The 15362-nt window shown below is 45.7% G+C and overlaps 1 protein-coding gene across 2 annotated transcripts in view; it reads right to left on the bottom strand.

Annotated features, from left to right (window-relative positions):
- LRRC1 (leucine rich repeat containing 1) overlaps positions 1 to 6312 on the bottom strand; it is a 171998-nt gene extending 165686 nt beyond the window's left edge. The window contains exon 1 of one of the 2 annotated variants that reach the window (XM_043542374.1): positions 5554 to 6312. In XM_043542374.1, the coding sequence (XP_043398309.1) occupies positions 5554 to 5712 (159 nt within the window). In that variant the 5' untranslated portion in view covers positions 5713 to 6312. The remainder of the gene's footprint in view (positions 1 to 5553) is intronic. The other variant, XM_007055064.4, reaches the window with a different exon arrangement.
- Positions 6313 to 15362: the final 9050 nt, after the last annotated feature.

The raw sequence follows: 15362 nt of genomic DNA, 5'->3' as shown, positions 1-15362 counted from the left end.
CAGGTGTCCCGGGGGGCAGTCAGGAAGGGAGGGGGTTGGATAGGGTGGCAGGGGGCAGTCAGGGACAGCGGTTTCGGGGGCGGTCAGGGGACAGGGAGAACGGGGGGTTGAATGGGGGCAGGGGTCCCGGGGGGGGGGGGGGGCAGTCAGGAAGGAGAGGTGGGGTTGGATGGGGCAGCAGGGGGCATTCAAGGGCAGAGGTTCCAGGGGCAGTCAGGGGGTGGTGGATGGGGCAGCAGGGGGCATTCAAGGGCAGAGGTTCCGGGGGCAGTCAGGGGGTGGTGGATGGGGCAGGAGTCCTGGCGGGGGGGGGGGGGGGGGGAGAAGGAGGGGCAGCATCAGGGGCGAGAAGCAGGGGTGGTTGGATAGGGGTCAGGGGCCGGGCCACACCTGGCTGTCTGGGGAGGCACAGCCTCCCCTAATCAGCCCTCCATACAATTTTGGAAACCCGATGTGGCCCTCAGGCTAAAAAGTTTGCCCACCCCTGCCCTAGCCCCTCCACAATCAGTCCTTCCGCACAACAGAACTACATCAGCTCTAATGCATGGCAGCAAAAGGCCTCAAAAGCTAAGGTGCAGACTTTGCCCTCTAATAAGGAAGTAGCAGGTGGCATGAAGAATCTGTCTACAGAAGTGTAACTTCTTACTCTACTGACAACCTCTACAACTCTGAGCAGCACAATCAAAAACATTTCTGTCAAGTATGTAATTTACTTAGTTCCTTGAGAACTGCCTTAAGTAATCCCTTTAACCAATCCCAAGTACAGACATTTTAACGAGGACAAAAATATGTGTGTGTGTTGTTGCAGAGTAAGTTCACTCTGTGGTCTGCGCATTTCACATAATGAACTTTAGGGCATGTCGCAGGACCCTTACTTCCCACAGCTTTTCCTGGGCAGGTGTGGTGAACGCAAGAACTGAGCAAGAGGAGTTTCTAACTGTGGACTAAGGAGGGTTTTGCTGAATTCAGGAGGTCTTTGGGAGCTTTGTTTAAGAGTTGTTTGCTTTGTGTGTTAAAATGAGAATTTGTTTATAAAAATATTGTAGTATGTTTAGGGCACAATATAAAAAAATAAGACTGGTGACTATTTAGGTCCATATTGTCCCATCAGTTCATAAACAGACCTCACCGACAATTTCAATGGCATCTTCTGCCTAAGAGAGGGTCACAACATGCCCCTTTACCAATTCTTTGCAAAATTTGTGCCTCACTCTTCTCTTAATATAAAGTGATGACTACAGCATCGTGTGCGATGTAAAGTTCCACATTTAAAAACAAAATATTCTTACGTTCTTACATTACCCTGCCAAGGCAGTTTTATTCCAAACAGCACAACTTTAAAATTTCCATTACAATAAATGTTTTTAGAGATGTGGTCTCTGATCTCAAAAGATTAGAAGAGCACTATAACACACACTTTGTTGTTATTATTTCTTATATCTATTCAGACACTACCCCTAGCTGAGCCCATTTATCAGAAGTTGTTAATGGGCACACAGTAGAACAATGGAGAAGAAAAGTCCATAGGACACTATAAAAGGCAGACTAGTAAATGTGTTTATGTGCTTCTGATAAGCCAGGCAGCATAAGGATAGGTATCATGACAGACAGTTTCCATAAACTGTATGCATTGGACACAAATACAGTACCTCTAAAAGCCCATGCACAAACTTCAGACAAGACTGCATCTGTTCTCAAATACATCTTTTTACCTACCAAGATTTATTGTTTAACTCTGATTCTTGCTATACTGCAACCCCAGCACACTTGTCCTTATCCATCAGCTATTTTCTATACTTGGGGGACTCCCAATACACTGAGTAGAGAAGGATTTATATGCCATCATTAAGCAAGCTGAATGCAGAAGATCACATAGGGAATAGACAAAAAAATTATTGTATGAATCACCTGACAGACATCAACAACACTGTTCAGGAAAAAGTAATGACTGCAAGAAGTGCATGGATCATCCTGCCTCTATCATTTATAGCACCCGAGCGATTTTACATTTATTCAGAGCCTTAGGTCTCAATAGGATCTACAACCCCCTCATGCACTCTCACTGCATCCCTGAAACAAGGTCCTGTCTGAGGCAGAGTGACAGCAGTTACAGTAAGCAACAAGAGCACAGTATACTGCACAAGGACGGAGTTGAGAGGGAGAGGAAATTTTGGTCAGATAGCCATACTCTTACAAAAAGTCATAGGGTGTTCAGTCCACACAGAGCAGATGACACTTTAAGAGAGGTCCTATCCAAAAGGCAAGGTGAGTGAGGTAATGTTTTGTTGGACCAACTTCTGTTGGTGAGTGAGACAAGTTTTTGTGCCAAACAGAGCTCTTCTAAGCGCAAAAGTTTGCCTCTCTCACCATCAGAAGTTCGTCCAATAAAAGATATTACCTCACCCACCTTGTCTTCTAATATCCTGGGATTGACACGGCTACAACTACACTACATACCTGAAAGGCCTCACACAAGCTAGAGTTGTGTGAAACTAGATTTATCTACCTCATAAGGATGGAGAGTTGAGTCAGGTATGCCCAGATTCAAACCTGTTGTTCCAGGAAGTCTAATTATTTCAAAAGATGATACTTGGACCAGTAAAGCATTCCCTTCAGTTAAAAACACTTCTTCTAGTTTCACTAAGCAAAGTCACGCCTTACCATTTCATAATTACTCTTATTAAAAAAAGAGAGTCAAAAAACAGTCATAGCTCCTGTAAGAAAACTTGTTTTAAAAACCATCATTTATCTTTCAGAGAATGAATTATACTCCCCTGATCCCAGAAAAATAATACTGGACACCTCTGAAAGTTCCTCCTTTCTGGTTTATCCATTTCTGTTCAGTTACATAGGCTGTTTTAACTGAATTCTGAGTTAACAGATGTTCAACTGCCTATTAAATTCAGTTTCCAGTTAAGCATGTTTCATTTCCAGCGTTAGATTTTCACCACTGCAATTCACTAGGGTCCAAAGTTTGCACCTGAGAACGCTTTAAAAAAAAAAAAAAAAAAAAAAGTAGCACACCATCACCCACAAACAACTAAACACACCCACAATTTACCAACTGGCTAATCATCTTCCCATGCTAAAACCTTTTAAAAAGTTTTGGGGTTTTTTTTGTTTTGTTTTTTTTTTGTTTTTTTACAGTTACTCATTAAAATTACTCTGGACTGTAGCTTTTTCAGAATCACCAAATGCTCCTATGCCATTCATGGTAGCAACACCTAATGTTTCACAATAGATTAGTAGCAAGTTTTAATTTGTTAGAAGTTGTACAGGAAATGTTGTCAAACATGACAAACTATGCCAATGAAGTACTACACAGAAAGTTCTGGTGAATTCTTTCTGTAAATGAAGCACAACACCGATGACCTAGCAGAGTTCATACCAACTTGAAGAACAAATCTACAGTACAACAAAATAAGAATCAAACATTTTCAGTTTCCAGAAGCAGAATAGAAGAAAGGAAAGATCATCAACATCATGGGGGAAAAAAGAGAATTTGTCAGCCCTACAGATTAGTATATTAAAAAAACCTGGCTAGATACAAAGTGTACTTATAACTCAGCAGCACAAAGACAGATGTGAATAGATGTTGTCACTGACATTCACACCAGCAAGCTTTAGGCCTTTCATCTCCCCAGTTCTCCCATAGCAAGTACTGTACTACTTCCACACACTAGGATTTTGAAATATTGTTTCTGAAAGGCCACTTACACCACTATGAGCCATGGTGAAACACTAAAAACTAATGCCACATTATGATTTTCCTCTGCTACTAGTGTTACCAAAATCAGTATATAGTTTGATAATCCAGTTGCATTATAATACATTAAATGGGCATTATCAAGCAAGCCTAGACCCAGAATTTAGAACCAACATCAATAAAAATATTGCTATTAGTTTAAAAAGCTTAAATGAAGATAGTTGGCTTAAACGTAAATGGACAGTGACAACTCATTTAAGAGTGTTTTACATGTAACACCCAACCTCAGCACAGCTGTAAAATGCCGTCTGTTTACTTTGTAGTGTACACTCTACAGTACTTCATGTATAGTCAAGTTACTCCTTTTGTTTATTTGGATTGGTCACTTCTTTTCAGATACAGTAGAGTATTATTTAAACCCACAATATTAGCATGTAGTATCTGAAAATCACTTTTAACGCATGTTCTGACACTAACAAGATCTGAAATGGAGTGCCGCTTTAGACATTTGTGACAGAATGTGAATGAAAGCCAGAGAGCCAAACTGATTGGTTTATTTTATACTGCAGACCTGAGAAAAGTACCAGAAGTAAACAAACACTGGTGGTGTAAACTAATACATTTTTTTAATTTCCCCTCCACTTGCAATTATCTACGGTGCTATTAGGAATAGTAATTAACTTTAAAAAAATAAAACTTTATTGTGTCCCTTTAATTAGACAGATAATAGTTGATTGTAGGCAGTACGGTTGATTTAAGGCTATATTAATTCTGACAAGCTTTCCTCTTCTAAACCAAAGAAAGTTGCCCGGATCTTATGATCTACTGGGTTTTTATTTTTATGGAGGGGGAAGGGAGTTGTTTGTTTTTTTAGATGACACCCTCCCTAGGCAAACATTGCTATCACAAGTTTGTTCTTGTTTAATTGGCGAACTGCACCAAGTCACACCAGAGGTTAAACACGTGTATTGGGTCATTAGTACTAACAGCCTCAGCAAATAACTCTACGAGGGTGAACACCAAACTAAGGCAGAAGTAGCTACCCTTCTTCCCCCTGCGGTTCTCCTTGGGGGACTGGTAGGGGAGGAGCTGCACTGTTTCAGACAGATCGCTCTAATGTGAGGAGGGAAACTCACCCACCACCACCACTGAGTCGCGTGGCTCGCACGACGCTACAAGCAGGGTGACCAGACAGCAAGTGTGAAAAATCGGGGGTAACAGGAGCCAATATAAGAAAAAGACTCCAAAATCGGGACTGTCCCTATAAAATCGGGACATCTAGTCACCCTAGCTGCAAGCCTTGGGGGGACACGCTGTACTTGAAACACCAGCTGAGCGAGTGGATTTGGATTCCAGGTGGAGTCCAGTACATTCCCTTCTGCCTTACGGCTTGCCTGTTTTAGCAGGCAGCTGGCTCTCCAATGGATGGAGCTGCAGGTTTTCAGAGGAGCTGGCCTGGGCACAGTCGGGGGGGAGAGAGAGAAGAGGACTGGCCTTCCATGAGCTGCCGCCCCCCATACGCCCCTTTTCCAAACACCTCTCGGGAGCCTGGCTTGTGACAGCTCATAGAGAGCGGCCAAAGCACGAGCACTTCCCCGGCTCAGCCTCAGCAGCCGCCGAGGGAGGTAATCCGGGCCACGGGCTCCTGCCGGGGCTGCTCACCTGGTGCAGCCCCTCACCGGGAGGCGGCTACGGCCACGCCACAAAGCCGGCACCTGTAACCCTACACTGGAGCAGGCTGTAACAATAGCGGAGGAGGGGGGAGGAGCCCCAGCCCAAGCAAATGAGCCCGGCTGGGCAATTTAATCCCAGGACCTTGCCTTGCTTCCCCAAGCCCCCGCGCTCACCTTGGGCAGCTCGCGGAGCTGGTTGGCGTCCAGAAGGAGCTCCTCCAGGCTGCGGCTGTAGCGGTAGATCTCCTCGGGCACCGAGAGCAGCGAGCAGTGCCGCTTATCGATGGACTCCACATGACGGTTGCACCGCCACAGGGGGATGCAGTGAAACATAGCAGCAGCAGCCAGCGCCGCCCACGAGGGGTCCGGCCGCTGCAGGGCTGGCAGCAGCAGCGCCTCTCCCTGCCGCCGCCTTCCCCGGCTACTGCCGGCCGCGGCAAGAGCGAGCCTGGGAGCTCACCCAGCAGCCCGGCCGGGTCCGACGCTCCTCCCCGACCAGCCCGCGCCGGGCTGCGAGCCCCCCTAGCAACCCCCGCCGGAGCCGGGTTCCAAAGCGCCCGCCCCCCTCCCCCCTAGCAACCCCCGCCGGGTTCCAAAGCGGCCCCAGCCGCCAACAACCCGCTACGGGTTCCAAAGCCTCCTCCCTCCTGCTCCTCCTCTTCCCACTGCGAGTCCCAGCAGAGGCAGCAACAGGAACCCGCATCCAACACGCTGCTGGAGAAGGAGGAAACTCTTCCCCCTAGACCAGTCCCAGAAAGCCCAATGAGCAGGAGCAGCGGGGGAAGTCCTTCTTATGGTCTCCTGTGGGGCCCCTGCTCTCCAATCACTTGTATCTCGTTAGCACGGGTCCCTGGGCGCTCTGCTCTTCTCTCCCTCCTTTCATTCCTCTTCCTGACCCGGAACACTCGCTCTCGCCCTCCCTCCCTCTCATTCCAGGCTGACATCATCACTCCCTGATCCCTCCCCCTCTCCCTTCCTGACTCTGGTCTCTGACCCTGAGGCTCTGGGACATCAATCCAGAGCACCTCTTCTGCTGCTGCTCCTTGCTGCAGCAACAACAAGAGGCAACGGGAGTATTGCACCCTTCAAAGTTTCCTGCCCATTAAGAAACGGGATCAACTTTCCCACCATACCAGCAAAACAAAACAAAACAAGCTGAATGAGGGGTTACACACCCCTGGGGGAGAGGAAGAATCTGATGGATTACTGATTGATTTGGATGGTTAAAATGAGGGGTTCTGTAAATATAGACAGTAAAAACAGAAGTTTGTACAAACACTAATAATGCTTTAAAATTGTAATTTTTCCACTCTATCTCTACTTTTAATAGGTGATGGAGTCTGACTGTCCTCTTCAGTGTCTGAAACCTTGTCCGTAGGAAAGCAGCATTGTCAGTACACCATTTGATATTGTCAGAAAGTGGAAAGATTGTCATCCTGGTCTGTGATTGTAATCACAGCTCTTGTCACAAGGCTCTGGTCTTTCAAACACTTACACAGGTGGAACTATTCATCTGAGGAAAGTTACGTTCATAGTTTTTTGCAGGATCAGACAACCCCAGTTACACAAAACCTTGTCTTTCTGTGTACCTCAGCACATGCAAACAATAACAAATCTTTTGTCATACTACACTAGCCAATGCCTTAAAAATATAATAAAAAATAAATAGTAGCTCCATGTTGCACTCAGTCCATAGTAAGCCTCACTTAGGTCCCAACCTTGCTAACACTTTTGCAACATGCTTAACTTTGTTACTCATAAGAATGGCCATACTGGGTTGGAGCAAAGGTCCATCTAGCCCAGTATCCTACCTTCCGACTGGTCAATGCCAGGTGCCCCAGAGGGAATGAACAGAACAGGTAATCATCAAGTGATCCATCCCCTGTCGCCCATTCCCAGCTTCTGGCAAACAGAGGCTAGGGACACCAAGGGACTCACTTGTATAAAGTTATGCACTTATTTAAGTGTATGCGGAATCAGCCCTCATGTAGGACAGGACCAGCCCAACTTTTTCCTGGTGGTACTAATTTATACTGCTACTATCCCAACGTAATATATAATTTAGAGGAGTATCAAATAAAAGTATTTTAGAAGGTACACAATAGTATTCTAACACAGGGGTTCTCAGCCTTTCTCTTAAGGCCCCCCCCAATATGTTATAAAAACTCCATGGCCCAGCTATGCCACAACAGCTCTTTTTCTCCATATAAAATCCAGAGCCGACATTAGGGAGTAGTAAATAGGGCAATTGCCCGGGTCCCATGTCACAGGGGGCTCGGTGAAGCTAAGTTGCTCAGGCTTCGGCTTCAGCCCCGGGTGAAAGAGCTCGGGACCCCGGGCTTCAACCCTGCATGACATGGCTTCGGCTTTCTCCCCTAGGCCCCAGCGAGTCTAACACTGGCCCTGCTTGGCGGACCCCCTGAAACCTACTCGCGGCCCCCGGTTGAGAACTGCTGTTCTAACGTGCTTAACATAGGCCCTAATCCAGCAGGTGAGTAACTTTACACTTGTGACTAGTCCCATTGAACTGCAGTGGGACTATTTATAGGTGTAAGGATTTGCAGAATCAAGTACAGTAATGTTAATTTGCATATTCATTTAGATATTATAGTACAAACTATATTGTGTGAATAAAGAGACTGGAATGAATTTGGCCAGCTGAATTTACCTGGCTTAACCATAGTATTGGCCAGAGAGGTCTAAGCTTCTTTCTCTGAGATGCTTTGTATCTTTTAAGAGCTAGATTGTGTGCAGACTGCATATATTTTCTTACATGACATTCTTCACACTATATTGTTGAAGCAATTAAAAAGAAAATGTTATAACTTTTAGGCACCTTACAAACTAAAATGATTATAGCATAAAAACAAACCAATTTGCTGTGCTGAAGGCTTTCTAAAATAAGGTTTTCAACTCATTTGAAAAAAGGCTAATTCTAAGGTCAAGAGGGTTAGCAGAGGCAAACATACAAACAACACCATCTGTTACTACAAACTTCATTCCTTCATGCCTTTGAGAGTGGGATGGCTACAGAGCTTTACAGAGATAACTCAGTCTCAAAGATCTTGTTTGTTGGGTTTCCTTATACCATTTTTGGACTCTGCATAACTGTGTATAACTATTTAGCATTAGGAAAATAACTATTTAGCATTAGAACTTGTTAAGATGTTAATAATTATAAAGTTGGAAAATGGAAAATATATTTTTGGGAGGGGGTTGAATCCAATATTGTCTTTCTTCTTTCCCCCTTTCTAAAATCTTGAATAATTCCTATTTGATAGTAAGAATATTGGAAGTCTTTTTAAAATTAAATGTATTATTTCTCACGTTAGATCAACTGCTAAATCTCGCAAGTTTCATTTGTCTGATTTCTGCAGCGTTTGCAATTATCTGATGATTTTTCTTAAATGTGCCCTGACATTTTAGGATTTTGTACACTGCTAACAGTTAACTAGCCTACAAAATATTAAATAAATACCTGAAATGTTTCCTGCTTTGTTACAAACACCCCAAGACATATCAGTCTGGAACCAGACATTTCATTTGTTTTCACATGTATCCAGTGATTTAAAAAAAAAAAAATGCAAGCCCTGAATACATCTGAGGAAACTGCATATGGAGATGGCTGCTAAATTGAGTAGATCAAATAATTGTAATGATTGCTGATCTAACACTGACTAGATTAAGTATAGCACACAAGAAACTTTTTAGAGAACAACAAAATACAGCAGCTAGGTTGACTTTCAAACAAGTCATGAGTAATACAAATACTATTACATCAAGAGTGAAATCTTGGCCCCACTGAAGTAATTTGCAAAATTTCTATTCACACAATTGGATCAGTATTTCACTCCAGAAGACCATAAACAGGTTTACAAGCTAATCTTAGTCTATCTTGAGCATGCAGACCATTTTTTTTACATTTTGTAGTAAAAAAAAAAGTAGCATCTGGTTGATCCTTTTCCATCTTGTATAAAATTTACTATTCAGTGCCAGACTGACAGCCCAGGAAATTGGCATCCTCCATTTATTCACAAAACATATACAGCATAGCAACCCTGTGCAAGATTTCCCCAAATTGTCCCACTGATGTGCTTCTACCCTATAATGCAGGGATCAGCTTTAAAAGTGTTAGTCGGTAGTTCCATCTTGACCTCCTTAGCGTCTCTGCTGGGAAAGACCAACAGTGGTCTCAATTATTGTCAGTTTTTCTGATATGGACAGCTGTCCTCATTTCACGTAGACCAAGAAACAGTCACAGACTGGTATTGCTACCAACTTGGGTTGGATTCATACCAGGACCATCAAATCGACAAGTCTCCATCTCCATTTCTAAATAGTTTCCATATTACATGCTTCTGCACAAAAGAAATGAAAAATCCTCGTTTTTTTCTGATTTTTTTCAAAGCAGTCAAATACCACATGTAAATACCTAGGTAGATTAGACTGACCACACTACCAATCCACAGGGTTATTATTTGAAATCAGTGAGTGAGAATTCAAATTGTGGGTGTCACTTGCTCAGTGCCAGAGATTTGACAGAACTGCTTTCTACTCTTTCAAAAGGAATGTGAGGAATGCCTCATTTGTTTGCTCTGTAGAACAAACAATGTAAAGAAAGCGAAGAATGGCATAAAGGCAATAAATCAAGGAAACCCATAGTTATGTGTGCAAATGCCCTGAACCTGCCCCTCCTAACACCCAGGTAAATAATTAAGTCAAACTATTTCAATATGTTTTGTGGTATTCACCAATTAATTGTGAATTTTTGAGTTATTTTTGGCAGTGCCATAGGGAAAACACTAGTGTGCAGCCTTGGCAGATCCAGGAGAGCAATATGCTTTCATTTTCCCATTTGTTGGTGATGCTTTGGTGAGAAAGAAAAAGAGGGGAGAAGGAAATAGAGATTGCAATGGTGATGGATGATCTGGTGGCTGCTGGCATTTTTAGCACCATATTAAACTGCTGGAAGACAGGTATAATTAATGCAGTAAAAATAGGACAGGGCTCCTGCAATTTAACCACACTAGGGGCTTGTCTCCACTTACTGGTGGATCAATGCTGCGGCTAACAATCCATCAGGGGTCATTTTAGCGGGTCTAGTGAAGACCCGCTAAATTGACCGCCGATAGCTCAGCCGTCAACTCTGGTACTCCACTGGAATGAGAAGCATAAGGGCGACGGGAGAGTTTTCCCTCTGGGGAACCTAGCATTGGCCACTGTCGGATGACAGGATACAGGGCTAGATGGACCTTGGTCTGACCCAGTATGGCCGTTCTTATGTTTTTATGTTCCCGTCGACCCAGCATGGTATAAACACTGCAATAAGTCGACCTAAAGTACGTCTATTCCAGCTACGTTAGTCACATAGCTGGAGTTGCATAACTTAGGTCAACTTAACCACGTAGTGTAGACCTGCCCTCAGAGACTGTTTTTCCCCCCAGAATTCCCCTTATGTAGACAAGGAAAAGGGAAAGAGAGAGAAACACAAAAAGAGCAGAAAATGTAAGAGAAAAAGAACTAGAGACTAAAGTGCTACAAGGTATATTGGATTTAGTTACTTTAAAAAATAATCTGAGTAAAACTCTCAATCTTAAATTTTTGATTCTCCCTGCAAGAGGAGAGGAATTACCAACGCCCTTCAAGCAAATTACATCAACATACTACCAAACAAACAGTAAACTAAAGTCTTGAGAGTTGCTGAAAGTCAAACTGGGCTGACTACTAGAGTAAATTCACAACGAGAGACATGCTTCTCCTTTCTCAAAGCGGTCTGCTGATCACTGCAACCACTTCTAGCTCTTACTTTTTATTGAAATCATTAAATAAGGAGTTTTTAGAACAGCAGGCAGCTGCAACTGTAAATTAACTCCTTTATATCACAGAACAACACAAGCTGTTATAATTCACTATTGTGTAATCATGCCAGACTCTTAAAGTGTTACACCTTCATGTACACAAGTCAGATGTCACTTAATAAACAGTGAAATAAAACTCATGTATTATAAGGGTATGTCTACACTGGCAGAGTTACATCGCCGGCAGTTACCTCGCTGCTCAGAGAGCCCTGAAGGAAAACCGCTGTTGTGTGTTCACACTGTCAGCTGCCTGCGCAATAGCGTGTTCACACTTGCGGTGGTATTCGGAGTGGTGCACTCTGGGCAGCAATCCCACCGAGCATCTCTTCCTGTTCTGCCACTAAGAGTTGTGGGAAGGCAGAGGGGGTCATGGGGCATCCTGGGTCCTGTCCCAATGCCCCGTGATGCATTGCTTCGCATCCCAGCAATCCCTGTGCTTCTGTCCACATTTGGTGCCATCTTTCAACGGTTTGTGTACTACACGCCCTGCCTCTTCGGTCTGCAGGAATGGATCCTGCATTCTTCCCCAATATGCTGCTCGCTCTCACTAACACGTCACGAGTGGCGGTGGAGTTATTCCTCAAACTACAAAGACAAGAGGACTGAGACATTGATCTCGCCATGCGTAGTAGCTATGACACGAGATTGCTTGTGGCATTCATGGAGGCGCTGACCACAGTGGAACGCCGCTTTTGGGCTCGGGAAACAAGCACACAGTGGTGGGATCACAGCGTCCTGCACATCTGGGAGGACAAGCAGTGGCTGCAGAACTTTTGGATGAGGAAAGCCACTTTCATGGGACTGTGTGATGAGCTCGCCCCTGTCCTGCGGCACGAGGAAACGAGAATGAGGGCTGCCCCCTGTCGTTGGAGAAGCATATGGCGATTGCACTGTGGAAGCTGGCTAGTCCAGACTGCTACCGATCGGTCACTAACCAGTTCGGAGTGGGAAAGTCGACCGTTGGACTCATGTTGATGGAAGTGTGCAGGGCCATTAATTGCATCCTGCTCCGAAATACTGTGACGCTGGGCAATGTGCATGACATTGTGGATGGCTTTGCACAAAAGGGCTTCCCTAACTGCAGAAGGGCGAGAGATGGCATGCATATTTCAGTTCTGGCACCAGACCACCTTGCCACTGAGTACATTAATCAGAAAGGGTATTTCTCTATGGTTCTCCAGGCGCTTGTGGATGTTTCACGGACATTAACGCAGGCTGGTCCAGAAAGGTGCATGAAGCATGCATCTTTCAGAACACTGGCCTGTTCAGGAAGCTGCAAGCAGGGACTTTCTTCATGGACCACAAGATCACTGTAGGGGAAGTCGAAATGCCCATTGTGATCTTGGGAGATCCCGCCTACCCCTCAATGCCATGGCTTATGAAGCCATACACAGGGAACCTTGACAGCAGCAAGGAGCAGTTCAACAACAGCTGAGCAAGTGCAGAATGACTGTTGAGTGTGCTTTTGGCTGTTTAAAGGCCTGCTGGCACTGCCTATATGGGAGACTGGACCTGACCAATGACAATATTCCTATGCTTATAGCCACGTGCCGTACGCTCCATAATATTTGTGAAGGGAAGGGTGAAAGCTTCACTCAGGGCTCAGCGCCTGGAGGCTGAATTTGAACAGCTAGAGACCAGGGCTATTAGAGGGGCTCAGCGTGGGGCCATAAGGATCAGGGATGCCTTGAGGTAGCAATTTGAAGCTGAAAGCCACTAATATTTGTTGCTGTGCTCGGGAGTGCAGTGCTTGTAATGCTAGGAGGTGTCTGTGATTGGTGCAGATGATGTACCATGAAGGTTTAAGAAAATTGCCTGTGGCTTTGAATGGCTCTGTTTGCTTTCAATTAATGGAATAAAGATCGCTTTCAAACCAAAACAAGTCTTTTATTAAAAAACAACAACGGGCAGAGAGAGAAAAACAAAAAACCACATCAGCCCTGTGGGGGATGAGGGAAGGGAGGGTCCCAGGAGGAGGTGGGGTCCTGGGACGGTTAAAGATTTGTGTATGTCCAGGTATCATATTCAACCTTGTCCTTTGGAGTACAATGAGTGGGTACTGTCCTTCAGCAGGGCTAAACTGCAGAAGTACGGGTGTTGAGTGCAGGGCTGGACTGTGACCGGGCAGGAGTGGAATGCAGCGGGTACAGACTGGAGCCAGGAGGTTGATAAGAGTGTGTTGGCGTTGTCTGGGGGACTCATGGGAAAGAGTTTTGGGACAGCGGCTGCAGGGGAGGGCAGGCACGAAGCTGATTGGTTTGCGGTGCTAGTAGTGCCTGGAGCGTGTCCGCTTGGCGCTCCATAACATTTAAGAGATGCTCCATGGCTTCGTTCTGGCGCGCCGTGTTCTCCTTTCGGTCCTTCTTCTCTCTGTCCTGCCACTCCTTCAATTCTTGTTTTTCAGCCACGGAGTGCATCATGACATCACACAGAAAGTCCTCTTTAGTTCTTCATGGCCACTTTCTAATTCTGTGCATCCGTTCAGCCGTCCATAACAAAGGAGGATGCTGGGCTCCCAAGGTCATATCTGTGAAGCCAAAATGCAACATTTTACAGAAGCAGTATTGTTTGCAACACACAGACCACTGATTCCGTTATTTAAAACACAGCCACTAATCACATACCTGTCACTAACTGGCTGACCCCAAGCAAGCACACATGAGCCACCAGACCCCCAGAATGGTGAGTAACCGCCAGGGCAGGGGAAATCAGTGTTCCAGGACCAAACTATACACTGGGCTTGTGGCTCTTAGGAACAGTCAGCACTGTAGGGGTGGCCTTATAATCATTACTGTCCCCACATTTTCCACAGGCTGTGTTCATTATGGAAGATATCGCGCTGCTGAGGGTGAACAGGGAATCAAGGGAGGGTCTTCTCCAAGACTGCAGCTTCCGCCCCGGTCCTTATGCGGCTCGCCTGTGTGTAGCAATGGTGTCCCACCCCCAGCCCCTTGACAACAGAGTGGCGCAGGAAAGTTACCCTTAATGGGGCAAGAAACAAAACAGCTCTGCCAAAGAACCTGCAGCAGTGGATTGCCCATTTATGTCCATGAGAGTTTCGTGCAGCTCTCTGAGGCAGATTCCCGTGAAGCGAGAGAGTCAAACAACACCCTGTTCCACCCCTCAGACTAGGCATGTGGTGGTACGTACATCACACAGACACAAGCCTGCTTTCTGCAACCTTCCTGCCCGCAACAACTCGCTTCAGCAATTCCCAAAATCAAAGCCACTTACCAAGGGCCTCCTCTCCTGTTTGCACTTCGCCAAGCTCCAACAGCTGTGACTAGCTAGCCTCCTCCGGGGTAGAGAAGAGCTCCTGGCTGCATGCATCTTTGACCTCCGAGTCATCCTCTGCCTCTGGGTCCCCCTCCCGGTCCCGGTCCCCCTCCCCCTCCACATCCTCATCCTAGATTTTCTCCTGTAGGCTCATTCCACTCTCGACTGGCATGCAAGCCACTGAAGTATCCACAGTGGCCTTCACAGTGGAGGTGGGGTCGCCACCAAGAATCGCGTCCAGCTCTTTGTAGAACCGGCAGCTTGTGGGCGCAGCACCAGAGTGGCGGTTTGCCTCCCGCGTCTGTGGTAGGCGTTCTGCAGCTCCTTCACTTTGACCCTGCACCCCAAGCCCCCTCCTGCACCCAAAACTCCTTCCCAAAGCCTTAGGCAGGTGTGTGTGTTGATGTGGGGGATGGGGGGCAGGACTTGGATCCGTTCTGGACACCACCACCAATTATACAAACCTGCCACCCCTGATTGTGGGACACCTCCCGGAGGCCAATTGCCGCACTGTAATTGACCAGGGTGTCTACGCTGGCACTGCGGCGCTGTAGCCCTGGCGCAGAAATCTGTACGCCTCTCGGCAGGGTGGATTTTTTACAGCGCTGCAACTGCCCAGTGTCTGCGCACTAAGTGGTTTGGCAGTGTGTACACCTCAGGAGTTACACTGCAGAAAGCTGCTTTACTGCTCAGAAACTTGCCAAAGTAGACAAGGCCTTAGTCTAAAAGAATCTAGGAATTCTGGTGACATAATAACCCTCTTGAGCAAAGCTTTAGTGGCGTGTGCAGATTACAATGCATTTAATGCAGTCAATGTATTTATAGGCTGGTATAAATAGTAATACTTTT

This window comes from Chelonia mydas, chromosome 3 (genome assembly GCF_015237465.2).
Source record: "Chelonia mydas isolate rCheMyd1 chromosome 3, rCheMyd1.pri.v2, whole genome shotgun sequence".
Classification (NCBI taxonomy): domain Eukaryota; kingdom Metazoa; phylum Chordata; order Testudines; family Cheloniidae; genus Chelonia; species Chelonia mydas.
Note: the sequence above shows the minus strand (reverse complement) of the source record. Positions and strands in the feature narration are given on the sequence as shown.